This window comes from Vanessa atalanta, chromosome 2, assembly GCF_905147765.1.
Source record: "Vanessa atalanta chromosome 2, ilVanAtal1.2, whole genome shotgun sequence".
NCBI lineage: Eukaryota > Metazoa > Arthropoda > Insecta > Lepidoptera > Nymphalidae > Vanessa > Vanessa atalanta.
Genome location: NC_061872.1, coordinates 13,463,885 through 13,486,742, shown reverse-complemented (window position 1 = coordinate 13,486,742; position 22,858 = coordinate 13,463,885). Strand labels below are relative to the sequence as shown.

General features: G+C 32.5%; 3 protein-coding genes across 5 annotated transcripts; 2 read left to right on the top strand and 1 right to left on the bottom strand.

The window, feature by feature from the left end:
• Nucleotides 1-275: 275 nt before the first annotated feature.
• LOC125070722 (putative RNA polymerase II subunit B1 CTD phosphatase RPAP2) lies at nucleotides 276-2,608 on the top strand. The gene has a single exon (XM_047680658.1). It carries the CDS (start codon nucleotides 350-352, stop codon nucleotides 2,069-2,071), a length of 1,722 nt encoding a protein of 573 aa, XP_047536614.1. The 5' UTR covers nucleotides 276-349; the 3' UTR covers nucleotides 2,072-2,608.
• A 1,713-nt stretch (nucleotides 2,609-4,321) lies between these two features.
• On the top strand, nucleotides 4,322-11,228 carry LOC125074412 (adenylate kinase 8-like). The gene is made up of 11 exons (XM_047685748.1): nucleotides 4,322-4,471; nucleotides 5,208-5,343; nucleotides 5,976-6,061; nucleotides 6,134-6,239; nucleotides 7,265-7,449; nucleotides 7,749-7,962; nucleotides 8,264-8,388; nucleotides 8,789-8,880; nucleotides 9,562-9,712; nucleotides 10,812-10,899; nucleotides 11,090-11,228. Exons 1-11 carry the CDS (start codon nucleotides 4,379-4,381, stop codon nucleotides 11,194-11,196), a joined length of 1,383 nt encoding a protein of 460 aa, XP_047541704.1. The 5' UTR covers nucleotides 4,322-4,378; the 3' UTR covers nucleotides 11,197-11,228.
• LOC125074386 (endoplasmic reticulum chaperone BiP) lies at nucleotides 11,225-22,250 on the bottom strand. Of its 3 annotated transcripts, XM_047685724.1 has the most exons (11): nucleotides 22,091-22,233; nucleotides 21,779-21,986; nucleotides 20,942-21,089; nucleotides 20,432-20,651; nucleotides 19,307-19,395; nucleotides 18,903-19,046; nucleotides 18,532-18,648; nucleotides 17,759-17,852; nucleotides 14,105-14,207; nucleotides 12,110-13,739; nucleotides 11,225-11,987 (listed from the first exon to the last, which is right to left on the bottom strand). In XM_047685724.1, exons 2-11 carry the CDS (start codon nucleotides 21,904-21,906, stop codon nucleotides 11,769-11,771), a joined length of 2,892 nt encoding a protein of 963 aa, XP_047541680.1. In that variant the 5' UTR covers nucleotides 21,907-21,986; nucleotides 22,091-22,233; the 3' UTR covers nucleotides 11,225-11,768. The 3 variants fall into 3 exon arrangements, with proteins under 3 accessions (XP_047541680.1, XP_047541663.1, XP_047541671.1); XM_047685715.1 differs by lacking the exons at nucleotides 11,225-11,987; nucleotides 12,110-13,739; nucleotides 14,105-14,207 and adding an exon at nucleotides 16,263-16,492 and having other exon boundaries at nucleotides 22,091-22,250; XM_047685707.1 differs by lacking the exons at nucleotides 17,759-17,852; nucleotides 18,532-18,648; nucleotides 18,903-19,046; ... (3 more) ...; nucleotides 21,779-21,986; nucleotides 22,091-22,233 and adding an exon at nucleotides 14,777-14,927 and having other exon boundaries at nucleotides 14,105-14,247.
• Between the last annotated feature and the right edge of the window lie 608 nt (nucleotides 22,251-22,858).

Below are 22,858 nucleotides of genomic sequence, written 5' to 3'. Positions count from 1 at the left end.
TAGAACGCCTTGTAGTTAGTTGACGTATATAATATTCGTACGGTAGGCAGAAGAGGAGTGGTTAGTTGAAGAAGGACAGCTGAAGATTGGAAAGGCCTATGTCCACCAGTGGATTGACATGGTCTGATGAAGGTAATGATGATGATATACTTTAGTCCTTAATGTAAGTAATTATATCATTACTATTAGGCTGTATGATTCTGCCTTTGTTTACTCTAAGGCGACAGAATTAAAAAAAAGTCACTGAAAACTGTCAAAGTCAATGTCATCTGTTCTGCAATTTGCATCCGCTGCGACTGTTGTTAAAAATATATATTTGTGAAGTATCGAAAAATATAATTAGGTAAACATGGAAACGCTAGAGAAAAAACGTTTAAAAAAACCGACTAAAATTGAAGAAATGACAAAAGAACAAATACGCCAAGCTATTATTAAGAAAAGACAGTGTAATGCGAAAGCACAATTTATAGTCGAAAGTCTACTTGAAAAATGTGTAAATGAGGACTTTTTTCTCAAAAGTTTGTTTGATATCAATCAAAGTCACTTCGATGACGTGATCGAAGAACGATCTATATTACATTTATGTGGTTATCCTCTGTGTCAGAGAACATTGTCTGCAAAAGACATACCTAAACAAAAATACCGAATATCAGTTAAAACGAATAAAGTGTATGATATTACAGCAAGAAAAAGTTTTTGTAGTAATATTTGTTATAAATCAGCAATGCATATTAAGAAACAAATGTTAACAAGTCCCCTTTGGTTTAGAGACTATGAAGAAATACCCAAATTTTGTCTCTTACCGTTAGATTCATCAGGTAGCCTTGGACAAGAAATAGATTTAAGCTTGACAGAAAAAATTGATTTTAAATCTGAGACAACACCCTTTGCATCTGTAAATGATTTCTCTAATGCTACCCTACATGAAATCAATGTATACCAAAACAAAAATAACAATAACCAAAATGTGCAAGTGAATCCTAATGATGCAGATCTTTTAAACATTGACAGCGACCTACAAAAAGTTAGTCAAAAAGTTGAAAAATTAAATATCAACCAAAATAATATTACTACAGAAGTAAACACCACAAAAAAATCTGCACCAAATCCCTTAAATATAGTTGGTGATATAATAGAAAAACCAGAGAAGAAAATTGACCCTATACTATTAAATTCACCAGCTAATACATCCAGTGTTCTGACTGATGACTTGAATACATCTATCAAAAAACAGATACCACAGAAGAAACAACCTTCTATAAACATTATAATGATTGAAGTAGAAAAATGTTTAGCCGAATGGTTTACTATAGACACATTGATATATCTATTTGGTGAAGACAAGTTGAAACAACTGGTTGCTGACAAGGGACAATGTATTAAAGATTACTTAAACAACTATTCAAAAAGTATATTTTACACCTCAAATTCATATGATCAATATCAGACGTTGTGTCGAAAGCTGAATATGTTAGAATTAGAAGATAGACGATATGATGCGCAAACATTGTCAAGAGAAACAAAACCATTACCAGATTACTCTATATTGAAAGAAGAAAGTAAGAAAATGCAATTAAAGGTGAAAGCATTCTTCGCTGGAGAGACCGTAGTTCCAGAAGTGGAGCATGTCGAGACAGATCTTATTAATGAAGACGAGAATACGACACAATTGCCTTTAGTTGATAAAAATGCACAGAATGCATTACGTCGACGAATTGTATGCCAACATTTAAATAAGGTTTTACCAGATTTACTAAAATCTCTTGGACTCCTGACGTTAACTATTAGCTCTGATATCCGGTTGCTTGTAAATACATTTAAATTAAAGGCCAATAACATAATGTTTAAACCAATACAGTGGACATTAATTGCTATTGTTTTCATACGGTTGTTATCTATAAGAGATAAGAGATTAGAATATTTATTACAGCAACCAACAGCATTCCGACACATGCAGCTCTTGCTCTTGAGCTATAAACAAGATGGTGGTTACTTAGATAGGCTAATTTCATGGCTCACGGATATTGATCGGTTGTTAGATGTTAATGATACTCAACTGACCATTGAGTAATATTTTAATTAATAAAATTATTTATTACAAATGATGGTTTTTTAGCTTTATTAATCAATAATGATGACCCTAAAAACTCAGTTCTATGCCAGGATAATTTTTAGTCATGAAAGTATTGTATTAACTGAAGTGAGAAAACACTATTCATCACACACATTGTATACATTGACAGAACAGAAGACAAGAACAATAATATGTATATTCATTTTATAATTATAACAAGATAGTGTTATTTAATTACTGTCTAGTATAAACCATGATTATGCTCTAAAAATGCAGGCCATAGTGCAGCAAAATTGTGTGTGAATTCGGTTCAACCCACACGTCAAAACAAAGCTAGAAAAAAAATAACCATGTGAAGATTTTTATTATTAAAAATTGCATAAAGTAAGAAGCAGCAATCTTCCAGCCCAGACCAACCAAGGTCAAAACCACTGGTGAGCGCATACTAGGTTGAGCACTCTAAAAGGTGATTTCAAGAATGTCGGGCATGTGTGTCGTACTGTCGATAAACTCTACGAGTTGTGCTAATTTGCATTCGTTCAAAGGATTGGTTAGGGAAATAAACCTTTTAAAACAATTAGCTCAATATATTTTTACGTTAAATTCAAATAATTAATAATTTATATTTAAATAAATAATGTTTATGTATTATGTCTTAGATAAGCTAGCCATTAGTTCTGTCTAGACTAACGAAAATTGGTTACTTAAAGATCTTAAAGTCCTGGAATCGATTTCTGGGCCACGCCATTAATTAGTTATTAAAACATACATTTGGTAGCATTCAAATAGTTTTATTGCGCCCTGTTGGTAAATAATTAATTTGGAAACGGAACGCCTAATAAAAATACAATAGCACACACGTCGTTTGTATTTATAATGCTTTTGTTTTATAATCTAAGTTCTATATGATGATTTTTTTTTTTTTTCACTAGCCGTCAATCACTTAAATACTGAATACTGAACGTACGATTGTGACCAATCGACGCGGAATCGTCGGTAGATGGTTATAGGCTGTAATTTTTTTTTTTTACTTCCGTTGATCCTCCCTCTTCTTTATGCAATGACTATGCAATCACTTGATCAAACAAAATACATTTAAGTGAAAGTTAGGATGCAGTAACGAAATATTTTTTCAAAATTCAGCCCCCATTGAATTATGGATTTGTAAAGAAATTCCACAAATTATGGAAATAGTTATTTAAGCTTATGTTTAAGATAGATGGAAAAGTTTAAAAAAAAAAATCATCGCTTAAAAGCCTGAAACTTACGAAATTTATGTGAAATATAGCTATACTGAAATTAAAAATATGAAAATCATTATTAAGACTTCTGTTTATGATTAAAAGACTATTACAGCATTTTTTTTTAATTCTTTATCCAAAAAAATGAAATTGCAAATGAAAGTTTGAAAATAATTTATTTTTATTCGAACTAAGAAATATAAAAATCGGGCTTAAGGCACATTTTCTTAGTAAAAGACAATTGTTCATGTGTTTCCGGAAAGTAATGAATTTCCTACGAAGATTGAAAAAGGGATGAATGTTTGTATCGATGTTAGTCATTTATCAAATTAATAAATGCGGTTTTTAATATTTAAGCTGAAATATAAAATAATAATGCTGTTATTTCACAAATTGTGTATTTTTCAAAGCAGTGTTCTGATTGTTAAAATTTAGTAATTTCTTTTTAATTACTGCTTAACTGTAACTGCTTAGTTACTTTGTATTGTTCTTTTTCTGTTACTTTGTTTTATCTAGCGTTAAAGTATGGTGCCAATTAATTAATGTGTGTTCCTAAATCTCGCAGTCGTCTCGTAATCAGCAATAGGTGCAATTTTAATGAAAATTAATTAATTTATATGAAAAAGTGTTTCATTTGATTAACTATTTTGGGTCTAAATAGTTATATGTAAATGTCCGGTTTCTATGTATTCTGTTGATTCACTGTAGAAATTTTTGGCAGCATGATACAGAAAGTGTGCCGTGACCGAGGTAATGGAAAAAAGCCTCTAAAACTTATTGGGTTATCTAAAAATCTAAAATTTTTTGAGTTTTCTATATAATGTTTCCGATGATTTTTTCACCGGATACACGGCTAAGTAAAATAAAAATATTACTCATTGTGCCCTCAATTAGTTTATTACAAGAAATAAGTTCCGACGCATCGGTTGAACCAGGCCTTTTTATGCGTGACTTAAAATAAAAACATTATGACAGTGTTTTTAATGACACATTTGACGCTAAACCCATTTTAACTTCCTATAATTTTTAGTAAAAAAAGTTACTAGACCCTGTGTTATATAGAATGACTGAGACTGATGCAACCAAACGTCCTTTAGAAATGCCTGAAACATTTCTTCCTTATTTGGAAAAATACAGGATTTATAAGCTTTTTAAGGTAAGTTTAACTATGACATAAAATATGACCAATATGTTATCAATTTAAATTTTATCAAGAGTGCCTACTCGAAACGGATATATTGTAAAATAGATTACAGATATATTGTAAATTAGACGTAATCACCAGGACCATAAATGTGTGCAAAATTACGGCGCAGTCGGTTGAATACTGATTAGAAACAGTTCCATCCAAACGAATTTAAAATTAATATATAATTAAATTTTCAATTTAAATGTTACCTACCTAAAGTAAGCTTTCTCGATTTAGACTACTACACGCAATAACAATGATACGGTACGTGCATCTTTACTATAGTCAAATCGAAGACGAACATATGAAAATATATTTTAATAACTATACTTATCAATACTTATATTCTAAATGCGAATAGAAATGTAATTGTAACGCTTTCACGGCTAAAACAGTGAACCGAATTTGATGAAGTTTGGTATGTAACTTACACCCCAAGGCAGGACATATACTTACTTACTACTATTTTATACCTAAAACCATGCTCTTACGAAACTATTACTATTTCAATACGATATCAACAAACGTTTTATATTATTAATTATTTTGTGATTATGGGTAAAGTGTCTGGGCTCACTGAAATATGTATACAGTATACAGCTAAACTAATACATTTTGATTCAGGAGTACATCATTTATTTAACATATATCCACATTTACCCCGATAATAAAGTTTAATTAAGTAATGTTTTATTCAATAAAGGATATGGTACAAGACTTGGTAATAAATCTACCAAAAGACCACCTCAAGCACATGAAGGTGTTCCTCGGTCGACATCTCCACAGTTCCAAGGATGTTGATAGAGTCATCTTACTTGTATCGCCCGAGCTTCATATTGGTAAATCGTATAAATTGTTGTAATGATTATGTTTAGAAATAATATCATCATCCATATTACTATTACTATAATTACTAGTTTCTTATTGCATATAAGATACCAATTTACTATAGATATCTACGTATTTTTTTCCCTAGCTCTGCCCGCAGCACTTTTAAATTAAAACCAAAAATTATGGACCTATAGTGTTTAAAATAAAAAATAAACTACACTACTAATCAAAGATAATGAGATTTTGACATAGACAATTTTATTACTTTTTTTATTGATTTTGCATATTCTTATTACAGTCACTGGTAGGGCTTTGTGCAAGCCTGTCTGAGTAGATACAAACCCACTTATCCGATATTCTACGCCAAACAGCAATACTTAGTATTGTTGTGTTCCCGGTTGTACAGTGAGTGAAACAGTATAACTACTGGCACCTGGGGCATAATATTTTATCTCTCACAGTTGGTAAGGCATTGGCAATGAAAGAAAAGGTTAATATTTCTTAAGCGGAGTTTTAAAAAAGTAATTATGTATTTAAAAATAAAAAGTATTAAGTTATATATTTTCCTTATTTTTTATTAATTAAAATTACTTTTTAATAAGTATAGAATATTTATTGTTTTTCAATATTCTATTCATAGATACGAAAAGATTGGCAAGAGACATGATAAAAGATCACGGATACTTCGTTATCACACGACGCTGCGTTATGGATCGTTACGAAAAGGTTTATATCATCGATAAAATATAAATTCAAATGATATATAGAATAAGCGTTTGAACTTTATCACGTTTTAAGCATGATAAGTACGTGCCTGGATGCATTTCTCCTGTTCTATTGTCTGAAGTGACAAAAATGATGACATCGAGGGATCCCGTACCACAAGCTGGATGGCTAATGTTTGGTACGAATATTTCAATACTTTGTAATAAATATATTCTTTTATTTGAATATATTTTACTTTTAGTACATGTGGTACAAAACACATAAACTAAACATATGTAAGCGAAATATCACTCATTTCAAGATCTTCGAATCTGTTGGTCCGATTGACTTGAATTTTTGCAACCTATACTCTATTCCAACCATAACAGGAAAAAGCCCAATAAACAACATTTGACAGCAAATTAACGCTATATCATTGGTTGAGAGCTTTATTAATCTATGATATTCACTACGGATTTGCGAAAAAATGGCGTTTTGAACGTCGACGAAACTGTTATCGGAATTTTGGAAGTAAAAGTGGAAATAAGTAGGGTAGTAAAGTGTAGTAGTGTTGTTGTATTATAAATAAAGATAAATTAATCATAAACTCTTAGTAGCACAATACAGCTATGTTATTAGCAACTCGCATGAAATACGTAAATCTAAGGTTTGCTTATCTTTTTTCTTCTTCCATTGGAATAGGCTATAGACGGTCACAAGAGAGGGAAATTAGTGGTATAACTATGTATGAATTTTACCCGTACGAAGTCGAGACAGGCAACTAGTAATTAATATATAATTCGTCTGTAAGTATGTCTGTGTGAGACTGAATTCTTAAGCGACTGTTCCATGATGCTATTTTATTGATTTTTTTTTGAGTTTGAATGAGTTCATGAATTATTTAGAATAAATCTTGTACCGCGATTAGGTTCAAATATTTTTGTAATAAAAAGTAACTAATTTCACCAATACGGAGTTGTGATGGGCAACTTGTAATAATATACAATACCTGACATTTGAAACATGGAGCAATTGGTAAGCATAAATGTATATTTAAACTATCAATTAAATACATGGAAGGTTAAGTCACCTTTCGCGCTATCTTTGTGAATGAGTATAAATGTATTTAATATGTATTCAATGTACTTTTTAAATAATATGATCTTATACTTAAAATTAGTCATTTTAGTATAATTTGATGATTTTTTTTTTTAACTTTCTAAGACCATCCCTGCACATTACAAGAAGCACGCTGTCTACAACAAGACGGGATTCTGCCTAGTGTCACTCTGGTCCTCACTCCACCACCACCAGCAGCTTCTAAAGCAGTGGACACTCGCAACCCTGCACGGTCCTTCTTCCAACAAGACTTTGAAGGTCTAAAGTTGGCTTACAAAGCAACACTAAAGGTTTGTATGAAGAACGAATGGGTCTAATGATCAATAACAATAAGTATACCTAATACCTATAGAAACGGCGTAAGTTCATTAAATAAAATTAGTTCGACTCTTGCGCTTTATACTTATATCAGCAGAAGGAGTTCTCTACGGGATCTTGTAATAAGAACAACGAGAGAACAAGTTATTTTACCTAATTCTAATAGCTTAAAGCTTCCTGCAGCTGCTAAAATAAATGCATCTTTCAACCTTTCATAAGCTTATCTGATTCATGTAAGAGGTGCTCACGCCAAATTGAACGTCGTTAATAGGAGGTGTACATCGAATCAGACGATAGCCCAGAGAAGATAGTCACGAAATGTTCGAAAGCCATCAGCGCGGCGACGGCCGGCGCGCAGGGCCCGGGCCGCGGGCTGCACGTGTGGGGCGCGCCGGCCGTGTACCGCGTCGTGCTCATCGGCCCTCGGGGCTCCGGCCGCAAAGTGCAAGCGAGCGCAGCCGCTAAGCATTTTGATATTGTTTACTGTAAAAAACTTAATAATATAGCATTTTAACTAAGTTGTGGTAGGACTTTGTGCAGGCAAGCTAAAACCCATTCAAGCTATTCAAATTTCAAACACTATTCACGTGGTATTGGTGTGTCCCAGCTTGGATGAAGTTTTGTAGGTCAGTGTAAGAATAGGCACGAGGACACTTAACATCTTAAGTCGTTTGGACGGCGGCGTATTACATGGGACCAGATGTTATGAACGTTTTTTTTAATCTAATTGTCATAATGGTACTCTACTTAATGTTACTTATAAACAAATATAGTGTTTTCATATAGTGCACTTTGAAGAACTTTTCAAGCAAGCAGAATTGAGGAACGATGAAATTGGTGAAAAGTTACGAAAGTTTGGTGTTAGCGTTCGACTGAAATCGGAAATAGTTAAACGCCGTATAGCTCAAAAGGTGGTAATTTTTTTTTAATTAATTCAAGAGAGTAGTGGTAAAAAAATAAATACGTCATATGTTAGTTTAAAAGTATAAAATAAAACAAATAGATAATCCAAAGAAAAAGGTATTAAAATTGAAGTCTCTCCTCTTGCGAACCTCTGAAGATAATTCCACCACACTTCTCCAATTCGCGTCGTTGGAAATATATGTGACGGAATTTGATTCTATATATGTATGTTTTCTCGAAATGTGTTCCTCATCTGTTTTAAAAACTGGACTATTAGCTCCAATTTTCAAAACGAGTTCAGGTGTCAACAAAAAGTATGCAAAATAATATGTTTTTAAGAAGAGACTAATAGCAATCTTTAATAATACTGGTATTAAAGAATACCTAAAAAGATCTTAACATTTTTAGGATTGTATTGAACACGGTTGGATCCTGACCGGATATCCTGAGACTGGCGAAGATTTCGAACAGTTGGACCGAATGCCTACTCCTCCAAATCGGTATTATTTGTAGCTGAAACTAATCAGTCTATTTTCATAAGCAGTATGAATAGACAATCGAGTCAATGCAATTTCAGGGACTAAAAGTAATAATTTTAAAGATATTGTTTCGTAAAAGTAATTAAGTAAATAAATAAGTAAGTAAGTAAAACAATTTGATTACCTACTTCCTTAAATTTAAATACGCATAAATATTTTTATGATTATAATAATAATTAATCTTTAGTCTTGTTTATCTCTTATTGATAATACAATTATATAATTTTGTAGTAATTACTGTTAAGCTTTTCGGAATAGACCCTTACAGCCTTTTGACGTATTGACAAGTAATGAAGTATTACTATAATTAATCAAAGATATCAAGATTTTCCCATACCATAGACTATTGCTACTTTTTTAATGGCTAGACATATTTCTAACAGATACTTCATTATTCTTGTAACTTTCACCTGAAGATAGTCTACTTAATGCTATCTGAAATGAATCAACTATAATTACTTTCGAAGTGAAAGTCTGTAAATTTCAACAACGAAATTACAGCCAACAACTTCGCTTACTTATTGTACTGCCTCCAAGTGCCTTTCAAATAGTTTACTCATTGTAGTTTTATTAAAACTAGTATTTAGGTCACTAAAACCAACAAACTCGCCCGATAAATAAATTTTCAGTACTATTCAACAGCATTATATTCCTAAATACGGACTGGGACGTATGTAAGACACGCACATTGTCACGGGGAGTGGACTGGTGCACAGGGCGGGAGGCACAACGGGGCTCTGGGCCGAGGGTGTTGGCCCTGCAGCCTGACCTTGAGAAACTGATGGATGCTGAGGTTAAATTTAGTTATAATGTCTCTTTAAAAAGGTCGCGTCATTTGTTTAATATCATATTACTACAGTGAAAAAGGTATTTTTATGTGATTAAAAATAAATTAATAAATTGAGCCAAATAAGTGCTACATACAACTTTCCCGCATTATTGAGATCTATGTTTTTTCATAATGTGATATCATTTTTTGTTATGATAACACATATAAACACGATTTCTCCAAACCTGTAGAGTACAATATGAAAAAATATTCGCGGACAAAACTTGGTTATGTATACAATTCTGAGAAGGAATCGTAGGTATTAACGGCGAATAGTAAATTATGAACTCGTGTTGCGCACATTGTTAGCTCTGCCATAGGGTAAACTCGACTCGCTTAGCACGTTCGTCATCAAACGTGTTAAAATTTTGCTTTTGGCAAACGGTAGTACGCACGAGTGCTCGACTCACCTGGGTCAATAGCATTCAGGTTACCATGCGCGCGATCTCTACAAATTCGGCTAAGCAGTTAATAGTAAAATATTTCAAAAGACTACTTTTCACCAGGACGACCCTTTAAGATTTCTTTAAGAGAGAGAATACTTTCGAGGATACCTGCAGTTTGAATAATTTACATAACTATACATTTTTTTCGTATCTATTGGCATCATTAATTTTGGATGGCAAGGGGCGTATTCTTTTGGTAATTAGTACCAGTTAATTTTATTTTTTAAAGTATTTATTGCCGTTATCAGTTATTAAAATGGCTTATCATAATCACTTATTGGGCGTTTCATTTACAAATACTTCTTAAAACGTAACGCGCACACGTATATCTAATTACCTTTATATTTAGTACGCAAACTTATTTATTAATCCTAGTTTACACAAGGTTCCATTAAGGTTTTTTGATGATGGAATAATATTAAATAATCTCAGTGAATATATGTATAAAGTAGGTATATTTTGCGAAATTACTAGTGTTTTTGAACGAACTATATGAAATAAATGATTGCGGAAACGATCTTGATAATTAATTATTATCTAGGAACCGCCCACTTTACTTATCGTTAACCGGGTGTGCTCATAAGTTTTATCTTCTCTTTTTTTTTTTAATTTTACAGTTAGATGCTTATTTTACCGAAAATCTGGCTGAACTCAGAGCCGCTGCTGGCATTACAGCTGTTGAAATAGATGGCAATAAATCAGTAGGTAATATACTTCGACATTTTTAACTGTTATCACACTTAATTTATAAATCTATGAGAATACTGTTTAAGTTTAATTATAATTAGGATACAAATAATGATTGACTTCGTTGTAATAATATGTAAGAAACTAACTAAAAAATATAATTTTGTTCAATATTGAAAAAACGTTTTTGACTTTTTTAATTAAACAGATCAAGTTCAAGTGCAAATGCAAGCAGCCATAATTTCAGCGCCGACAGTTAACATCGAATGTTGCTCACAGCTCCGAAACGTACGCGCTGACGAATTAGCTTATTAAATTTTTGGAAAGAAATAAAATACATAACTTCATAGAAATATTTTTTATTTATGTACTCCTCCGTACTTCGACCGAAAATTATAACTACATAATTATAATATTATCTGCTAATTAAGACCTAACAATTCAGCAGTCTCAAAACAATTACATTCAGGAATGAACAATCATCAAACATTGAGGTAGTCTCCGAGTGACCCGAGACTAAAGATTCGTCGTGGTCTCTAGCGAACACGAAGACTGAACTTGGGAGATACAGACTTCACGCGAACGCGACTGATTTCTTTACAAATAAAAAATGCATCAATTTACACATTAACACACCAACCAGTCACACACATGCGCGGCGGCCAACTATTAGTAACGAGCATTCGGCGAGGTTCAGACCTGCCGACCACCGCACATCTCATGCATTCGTCACACTAATAAATATACACAACACCGGCTAAAACACTTTGTATCCGTTCATCTTTACAGTTTATGTACACCATACACATTCTTACAATGTACCTAATCTGTAGTGACCTTTACGGAGATCACATTTGGCTACGGTCACTTGTATTCAGTCTGTCATGTTACAACTCGTCCTTGAACTCGTCGTCCTCGCCGCCCGCGCCCTGTGGGGGCACGCCGCCTTGCCCTTGGTAGAGTTTCGCTATGATGGGCTGGACAACATCTTCAAGAGACTTCTTCTGTTTTTTGTATTCTTCTGAATCAACGTCTTGATTGTCTTCGAGCCATTTGATTGCAGCGTCGATAGCTTCCTCCATTTTAGATTTATCATCATCAGAAACCTTTAACAAAAAAAAAAAAAAATTAAGCCTCTTTATTTTAAACACACCATTGCGTTTATATTAAAGTTTGTTTAGCATAGATGTTCGTTTAAATAATTGTATGATTTTATAAAAATACCAACCTTGGCGCCGAGTTTTTCTTTGTCCTGAAGCTGATTCTTGATTGAGTATGCGTAACTCTCGAGTTCGTTTCTGGACTCTACTCGCTCCTTCAACTTTTTGTCGTCATCTGCAAACTTCTCGGCGTCCTTGATCATCCTTTCAATATCTTCTGGTGTGAGTCTGTTCTGATCGTTAGTGATGACAATCTTTTCCCTGTTTCCTGTACCTTTGTCTTCAGCCGATACTTGGAGTATACCATTAGCATCAATCTCGAATGTGACTTCGATTTGTGGAATGCCTCTTGGTGCTGGTGGAATACCAGTCAAATCGAACTTTCCAAGCAAGTGGTTGTCCTTGGTCATTGGACGTTCACCCTCATACACTTGGATTGTTACTGTGTGCTGGTTATCACTGGCGGTAGAGAAGATCTGAGATTTCTTTGTAGGAATGACAGTGTTACGAGGGATCAGCTTAGTCATCACACCTCCGACAGTCTCGATACCCATGGTAAGAGGGTTGACGTCGAGAAGGACAATAGCATCGGTATCTTGTTCACCACTGAGGACACCGGCTTGGACAGCAGCACCGTAGGCAACGGCTTCGTCGGGGTTGATACCTCGGGATGGTTCTTTACCGTTGAAGAACTCCTTGACAAGCTGTTGAACCTTAGGGATACGAGTAGAACCACCAACCAATACAATTTCATCAACATCTTTCTTGTTCATATCAGCATCTTCCAATACCTTCTGTACAGGTTTAAGTGTAGATCTGAAAAGGTCCATGTTCAACTCTTCGAACTTAGCTCTGGTAAGAGTCTCTGAGAAATCATCACCTTCGAAGAAGGATTCAATTTCGATCTTGACTTGGTGGCTGGATGACAAAGCTCTCTTAGCCTTCTCAACTTCACGACGCAATTTCTGGACAGCACGGTTATCCTTTCTGATATCCTTACCCTTCTTCTTTTTGTACAGTTTAATGAAATGTTCCATGACTCTCTGGTCAAAGTCTTCACCACCCAAGTGAGTATCACCATTAGTTGCGACTACTTCAAATACACCATTGTCAATAGTAAGGAGAGACACATCAAAAGTACCACCACCCAAATCAAAGACGAGGACATTCTTTTCACCTTCCTTTTTGTCAAGACCATAAGCAATAGCAGCGGCGGTAGGTTCGTTGATAATTCTCATGACATTAAGACCAGCAATGACACCAGCATCTTTGGTGGCTTGACGCTGAGCGTCGTTGAAGTAGGCGGGCACAGTGACGACAGCATGGGTAACCTTTTTACCGAGATAAGCTTCAGCAGTTTCCTTCATCTTTACAAGCACCATGGCGGAAACTTCTTCTGGAGCAAAGATCTTGTCCCCTTGCGCAGTCTTAACTGAAACATGGGGCTTGCTATTCTTCTCTACCACCTTGAAGGGGAAGAATTTGACATCATGCTGAACAGTTGTGTCACTCCATTCACGACCAATAAGACGTTTGGCATCAAACACTGTGTTTTCAGGGTTAGTAGTCAGCTGATTTTTGGCAGCATCGCCAATAAGACGTTCACCCTCTGCAGTGAATGCTACATAGGATGGAGTGATTCGGTTACCCTGGTCATTGGCGATAATTTCCACACGTCCATTTTTGTATACACCAACACTGTGGACAAACAAATATATATCCTTAGGTGACTGGTGACTATTCTATTTTGTAGAAGTTCTAACAAGTATTTTATTAATGTACTATTATACAAATAACTTAATGGGTCAATAAAATTCATTAATTTAAAAAAATAACTTTTTAAAACATCCACATCCTATGAAAATCATAGCTCTTAAAAAGTGAAACTTTTATATTTATCTACATATTAATTTAATACATTTGCTAATCTGAATTGAAATTTTATATTATCATTTTATAAGATAAATTTAAAATGTATATTTTAATGGGCTAAAGCAAATAGGTCTACTCATTTAAAAAGTATAAAGTTTTAATGAAAAATTAATACTACAAATTCAACTTACCATGAGTACGTGGTACCCAAGTCGATACCGATGACGGTACCGATGTCCTTATCTTTCTCCTTCTTCTCGTCGGCGCACACCGCCGCGAGTACACAGGCCAAAGCTAGCAGACTCCACCGCATTTTCACCATGCAATGCTTAGACTGAAATATAATTTAAAATGAAAATTATCCGTATTGGAAAGTTTAATCGTTTCAAGTTTACGAATAGACTTAATATAAGAGATCTATTTCTGTTAAGATCCAGAGTTCAATAATCTCGCCAAGGACACGTAATTTGACACTAAATGAGACACGTCATTGTTAAGGACGACAAAGTGATGACGATACGAAATAGGACTATAGTTCTAGAGTTATTAGAAAGTATCAATGGGTATAACGGGTTCATCTTAACGGTACGTTCAGTATGTGGGCCACCGCGCCGGCCCACTAAACGTAGAGTCGAGAATATTCCACGAACGCAAATCGGTATTGAGTATACAAATATTTGTTTAAGTTGACCAAATTTACTATGTTTTATGTTATAAATGAGTAACTATCAATATACATTAATTTGTAAGAACTAAATAACCAATTTCACGAAAACTTAAATGTCAAATCTAACTTGAAAGTTATAGTTATTTCGTGGAAAACGAGCTTAACATGAGTCGCAACTCAATCTATCTATAATTACCTTGAATAATTCGAAGATTTGCAATGTAAATTACTTATCACGGATATGTAAAATCACACTTAAAAGACACTTATTAAATTTTTAGTTGTACACTATACGCAAAGTTGTTCTCTTTTCCAATGTTCGACAGAAACTGAATTTGTCCACGCCGCCGCCGTAATTATTTAGCGCTAGTGTAAATCGTGTGCTTATCCTATTGGCCAGTGGCGTGATGACGTATTAAAAGCTTACACGCGATTGGAACAAGTTTACCGATTTGTCGCAATTTCATTGGCCCACGTGAATCACTGGTAGAGAAATTCTTACGATGACGACTCAAAATACTCGAAAGTACTCGAAAGAGTACGATCGGCTTTTGGCGTAAGATTTGAAATGTCGCAATACCAGCATATGCAACTTCTCAGAAAATTTCATATCGTATGAAATATTATTAAATTAACAAACATATCATTTTAAAATAAAACGAACTTCAAAAAGATGTTTACTTTTTATTTCAAAATACAATGCAATGCTTACAGTATTATTAAACTATTTTTAAAGTTAATTTTTATGTTATTTTTACTTCATAATTATCTACAACATCCACTTTACTTAGGTTATGGCGGTTTGAAGAAAGTGATAGGGAGATATTTTAGGTCCCATAATATATTCACAGCTATGAGCTTTCTCGTTCATATTGGCATCTTCCAAAAAAGGTAGGTACTTACTATTAGAACGCCCCGTTGTTGTACCGTCCTAGATTTAAATAAAAAAAAGGAATTTAAATATAATAATTAATTTACATTTGTTAATGTATACTCAATTGCCAGCAGAGCCGTCTCAAGCTATGCTGGGGCCCTTGGGCACCCATGAATTTGAGGCCCTTTTGGTAGATTGGTGATTTGGTGGTATGTAGCAATAATTTGCTTATGGCCAGGCCTTAAGTCTGGTTTCCAATAAACTAAAACTAAAAGAATCTGATTGGTTGTACAATCTTATGGCTATTTTATAGCCATTTTTGATAAATATTTTAGTTATTTCTTACAAATATATCACTTTGGAATATATACATCAAAGTATTTGTGCTCAACAGACGTGTGAAGGAAATTGTTGTTTCTTCGGGGCCCTCTCAGGATGAGGGCCCTGGGCACGTGCCTCAGTGTTTACAATCAAAACATTTTTTTTTTCAAGAGTTGCTTTATTTTTTAATGTAAAGCCTGTTTATGCACAAAATTAAGATGATGCAATTAACTATAAATACACAATAAAATAAACGTCAACCTCGATGGTACAACCTCCTTTTTTGAAATCGATTCAAAAGACCGATAAATAATTTAATAATAAAAATTTTGTGTTTTTCTTATTAAATTATTCAAAAGATTGTGCTGAAGAATAGTACCCAGGATGCTCCCTGTCTGAATTGCTAAGCTCTATTAAATCTAATTAAAAAACAATCAGATTTTGAGGCGCTTGTATGATACAAAAATTGTAAAGAAAACCAAAAAAGTAAGTTTTTATTTTTTATTAAAACTTTAATCAAATTTACAACAGTATGTGTACTTATTAAACACCAAATCGTAACAATTATACATATAATCTATTATAAATATAGGCACCATATAAATTATACTAAAGACCACCCACTTATACTTATTTTTGTGACATAGATATTTTATTGTTTCTTCGATATAAGGTTCAAGATGAGCGGAGCGAAGTATGTGATGATGCAATCGGCACCTAAAATTAAAACAATTCGTTAGCAACAATACATTTAATCCAAAAATAATCTTGCAAATATTTATGCTGTAGTTTTTAAAACTATACAAACACTCATAGTTTATTGAGGAGTTTGGAATGTAGATTCTACTAAAAAGACAGTTTTTTTTCAATCAATTATAGTAATTTATAGGTATCATAATTAAATACAGTAAAAATTACTTGTAATAAATACTAACTTCGTGCTATTTATAGGATATTTAATATGCATTATATTCCATTATTTAAAATGATATTTAAATGTATTTTCGACGATAAAAATTTCGGTATTAAGAGTTTATCTTTAAGTCTGGAGTTTATGCAAGGATTTTTCCTGATACATAAAATTAACCGTATATAGGTAATATTGCTGTAAATATGTTGGCGTAAAAATTCCTTCATTGTTAAAAATATGTCAAACGTTCCAATAAGAGAAAGAAGAGCCCGCAACATCGAAATGCGAAATGATCATGATCATGGTGGCACAACAAAAACCCATTAAGATGAGAATATTTTTTTTTATGGTATCGGTAAGCGGACGGATATAATTGAAGACTCCAGAAAGCTCATTTTTGTAGAATTATAATAATGAATTTGCACTTATAATATTAATTACTATTGAAATAATAGACCGAAGAAAATAATATTATAATTTAACTTAAAACTACATATATAAATAACATTTAATATCCTTTTCCTTTCTCTTTAATACCCTTTTCCAATGGCTTTCCATAGCAAGAGATGATCACATAGTATCATGTGATCCATTAGGTTTTTTTTTTATGACGTTGGCAGGCGGACGGGCAAAGGTGCCACATTATGGTAAATGATCACCACCGTCCATCGACATTGGCGGTGTAAGAATTATTTACCATTCTTACAAGAATTATTTCTTGTAAGAATGGTAAATATCTTTGAAGAATTATTACATCACGAATGTGCCACCAATCTTGGGAACTAAGATGATGTCTCTTACCCTTCAAACTCTTAAAAAAATTGTTGGTAATGACCAAGTATTACTGTTTGGTGGTAAAATATTATATGATGACTGAGAGGGTAACCTACCCAGAGGGGCTTGCACGGAGCCCTACAACCAACTTTCTTTATCATCTTAACAAACACAAAAATCTTTTATAGCTTACAAAAGTTGAAATTTAGATTTAACATGGTCATAAATTCCAAATTTAAATTATGAAAATCATCAGGTTAAGTATTATAAAGATGTATGTATAATAAAGTATAACGTACCAGCTCTTCGCATGCATGTGAGCGTCTCCATAAGGATGGATTCCATCTCGTTGCCGTCCCCACTACGAGAAATCATTGCATACTCGCCAGACACCTGTTACGGGAATAACAACGAGGTTAATGACAGATTGGAAAATTTGTGTCAAACCTTAATATAAGGGCAATTATTAACATTCAAAACAGGTGAAAATATGAGTTACATAAAAACACTGTATTTATAGAAACGCAGTCAAATACACAGTAATTATGTACAGTCTCCTGTTTTACATTTGATTCAAAAATACAAAACTCATATATAAAAGAGCCAAATCTCTACAGCTCTTTTTAAATACTTATAAGTATTTTTATAATTATTAACATTGACATTGATTTTCATGTAAAGCCTAATGTAATAATAATAAAATGTAATATGTAGAGACACCAAGACTAAATCATTTCAGCCCCGTGTGTTGCCACTGAATTCGGCTTTACCGGAAATATGACGCTAACAATGATCAGGCAGCAGGCGCGTGTCTTGACTTCGCATGGCTATAAAGTTTCCTTTTCACATAAAACCTTCAAAAAGTTAGCCACGCCCCTTTGGGAGAAACCGGGTTATGTGAGATTCTTACCTACTGAAACCAATGTGATGACCATCTTAGGCACGGATTGAAGTGGCTGTGGAATCGTGTTGATATAACGCATTCGGCCGTAAAGCTACACGCCCACGAGGCCGTGATGCTAAATTAATATTCTCATATAAAATATATGTATTAAATGAAACAGTTTAAAACCTGATAAATAAATAGAGGATGGTTCGGATATTTGTCCTTTGTTTGCCTCACGATGTCCAAGTACGGCAGACCTGGTTTCACCATGAGGAAGTCAGCGCCTTCCGCTACGTCACGGGCCTTCGAAAGAAATATTTACTTGAATGTTAAAAAAAAAGAAACTTATATATAATACGTTTAGTGGTAATACTATGATATACCAAGGTGACACTCAACAGAATAAATTAAGAGATAATCATAGATATTTTATTATATATCGTGATAACGGACAATTATATACATATGTTACCTTAACTACGCACTACAAAGCATTTCAAATTTAATAATAATATGAATTTTAGCTATACATAATAAATAAATCTGTATAATAATACCGCAGCCCTCGCAGCTAGTCCAGCGCTGCCGGGCGGCAGCTGGTAGCACTTGCGGTCGCCCGCCATAGGGCTGCTCTTCATCGTGTCGCGGAACGGACCGTACATTGACGACGCGAATTTACACGAGTATGACAACACTGATACCTGGAAACAAAAATATATTATATTTTAGCTTGTGCTGAGAACCTACATTAAAGAGATAATTTATTATTAAAGAATTACTCCTTGTCCACTCCACTCCGAGCCCAAGCTTTAATGAAGGGATAAATAGGAACATATGGAATTCTTCAAAAATACTCATTGTATCAAAAAAATACATTTTAATTTGTATAAGTGTTACTGAAGGGTATTTTAACAAAAAAAAAAAAAAGTAAAATATAAAACATTGCAAATTTTATACAAACTTGATTTTGAAGCCTGTTAGCTATCAATGCATCTTTGATTGCCTTTATCCTGTTGTCCATCATATCCGATGGAGCCACAATGTCAGCCCCTGAAAGATATTATTTAAAATATTAAAAACGTGTTATCTACATTAAACATTGCTGTTAAATTTATCTTACTCCAATTACAACTTTCTGACTGATCCCTTTAAAATTATATATTACAACATCAATATTATAAAAGTTTTACTTTACTCCATTATTATTTTCATTAAAATTACATAGAATTTTTAGATTCAATAAACTGTTTTTAATAAAAATAATAATTTGTTATTTTATTTAGAAGAAATCTGATATTCTATTATCAATAAATTCGTCGAGGTCATATTAATGTCTTTATCATTATTGTTATTGGGATGATAAATAAGAGATTTTAAATAAGAAAAAAAAATAATTATTTTATATTTGAATCAAAACGATAAGTGGTCTGAAAGTAAGTGATAACCTTACTGGTGACAAAATTGAACTTCAGCATTTATCTTTACCTTTGAACAATTAATTTTTAGTACTCTTAAATGTAAATTTATAGCATTTGTTGTACATATACGAAGCTTACATGAATTAATTACTTATCTATTGAATTTATTATATATATTTTGGTTGTAAATACTAACATGCGATCCTTTTTGTTAATTCGAAAGTGAAATGAAGGTGTGCAAAGAAAACAGAGATATGATTGTGGTTTGAGCGCAAATGTCTATATTTTATATAAAAAAAATATGATAGTCTAGATCTAGATTTTGAATAATTTTTTTCCATATAAATATTTATTTTCTTTTATTATTAAATCCATCAAATACTTTAAAAGTATTCAAATTTAATTTATACAGTAATGGCTAGTAAAACCTCTACTAGGGAAATACCTTGTTCCTTATGAGATTTAGAGCTATTATGAACACTCCGTTCAAGGGGCTGTGGATTGTACTACTTTTTACTAGAGAGTATCATTATGATACTCATAAATCTTAATGTATATTTTAAGAAACTCATGTTATTTAGGTTATCAAATTACTGTAATTTATATGTAAGTAACAATTACTTAGAACTATGACTCAATTTTATATTAATACAACTTAATTATGTTACCAGCTTTAGCATATGCCAATGCTACTTCTGCAATCCTCTTTACCGAAGCAGCATGATCAATAGCACCTTTCTCTGTTAGCACACCACAGTGGCCATGTGAGGTATATGGGCAGAGACACACATCACACGCTATTGTAAGGTCAGGGAATGCAGCTTTGATCTTAGACAGAGCCTTCACTACTGGATTATTGACTGAAGCTGCACTTGATCCAATGGCATCCTAAAATTATTATTAATTAAAATTAAAATAATTGTTCAGAAATTGATAAGATTCCCAGGTATGTGTAAAAATTAAAAAAGATCCTATTTTTTAACTAAACCTAAATTCAGTTATATTGCAAGATATAAAAGGTTATATACAAATAGAAAACTTATATCTTAAAAAAAAAAACAGATTTTTATAAAATTTATAATAACAAGTAACTATAAAGAGTGAAACGAGATTGTGAATTGTGTTAATAAATAATTAGTAGTGCAACTAAAAATCAACCTTAGGTTATTTAAAAATACCTTCGGCAATGTTTCAACGATTCCAAAAATGAGAATAGACTTCAGTCCATTGTTAACTAGCTCAGTGAGTGCAGGCATTAGTTTGTTGATTCCATATCTGAATACATTAGGCATACTCGACACAGCTTGCATTGCTTCATCATTTTCCCTAAATAATGAAATGTGCTATAGATAGGCTAATAATTAAATTATGAATTTCTAGGTTAGTTTGTCAGTGAAAGGGACAATTAGAAAACAGAAAAACATTAAACAGAGTATTGAAAAATCCCCTTTTAAAACATTGATAATAATCTTACTACTCTAGTCTGATTCAAAACTGCCTAATTTTTTTTAATAGCAACAATATTTTATGCATAATATGTCATACCTTTATATATGTAATATTGAATATTTTCAATACATAAAAAAACATAAATAACCAATTTAAAAACATTAGATGATTATAAAAATTAGTGTTATTAAGTTTCACATAACAAGGTTAAGTAAGAGAATATTAGTGGTGGTGCAATTAAAAATTTGAATATAATTATACAAAAGTAGCTTAATTATAATTATACTAGAGTTGAATACAAATTTTCATAATTAGCATGTGCAATAATTAAATTAAATGTTACTAAAGTAAAGTACATAAAATTAAATATTATATAGTCTTCGTAGTGGTGTCATTTGGCAAATATCACATAGCATGCAATCAAAGTTGCATTTTCTTCTGGTTTTGAATAGATGATCTTAAGGATATATAGTAGGAAAAATTGTGTTATACTACTATTGCTATAGAGAGTTCTTATTAAAATTGGTATTACTAGACATTTATCTAATACTGCATCAACTACTTACAGTAAGAAAACTGGATACATTATATTGTGTGGCTCAATACTTGTATTTGGTTCTTGTAGCTTCCGAAGGGTTGCATTGAAGTAACCTCCTTGAAGGATATGCTCTGGACTCAAGAATAGAGGATTCATATTGAAAAAATTTAAATCCCTTATATCACTTTTTTTTTAAATCAAATAACCCTTGATTTGAAAGTATTTGTACTCGATATCTGAAAAAATAAAAAAAATAACATTAAAGTAACATAGACGAAAAAATACAGTATACTACTAGTGTAGGTCAATAAGTGTGTATTATGAATTAAAAGTAGTATACCTTATGGTGAATAGAAAAAAAATGTATAATTGAAATGAATCAACAACTTTGTATATTCAATACAGTTTAAGACGTATTAAAAATTAAAATAGAAATATACTTTGTACTATTAGTACCGAATGTTAATTAATAATGAAGTTCGTACTTCGTGTTGTGTGTTGTTTGGCGAAAAAGTGACAATGACAGCTGACAGCTTTAGGTTTAGCGGCGACGACGAGTTGAGTCGAAAAAATAGTTAATGCGATAACATAACGCCTAAAATCATAACGCATTAGTAGTTTGTGCTGGAAATGCAGAAGTTTATGTTTAAAAAAATAAAAAACAACAATTCAAATAGAAACGATTTGTTTATTTTCCAGTTATTACAGCCATACAAATTAAAATTAAAAGAAATAATAAAATCTTAGTAAATATAATTATATTACTCAGTATGTCTAAGAATCGTAAGATTTTCCTTAAAGACATTATTTATTAAAAAACTTACTTCTTATTACAAAAATTACTAACAATTACTTATTATAGCTTTATATTTAGTTTGGTAATGAAGTACATAATTTAAATTGTTTTTTTTTTTTGTATAATAATATTGGTTAATTTAGTGTTTATTATTACATTAGTGCATATATATGGTGGGCTGTGCTCAAGTGACAGATGACAGATACAAAACAAGCTCCATGTATACCTATATTTTTGTATATATATATATTCTGACCTGTGTTCTGTGAATTATATGAAATATTGTTGATTATTAATAATGTACTTCTCATT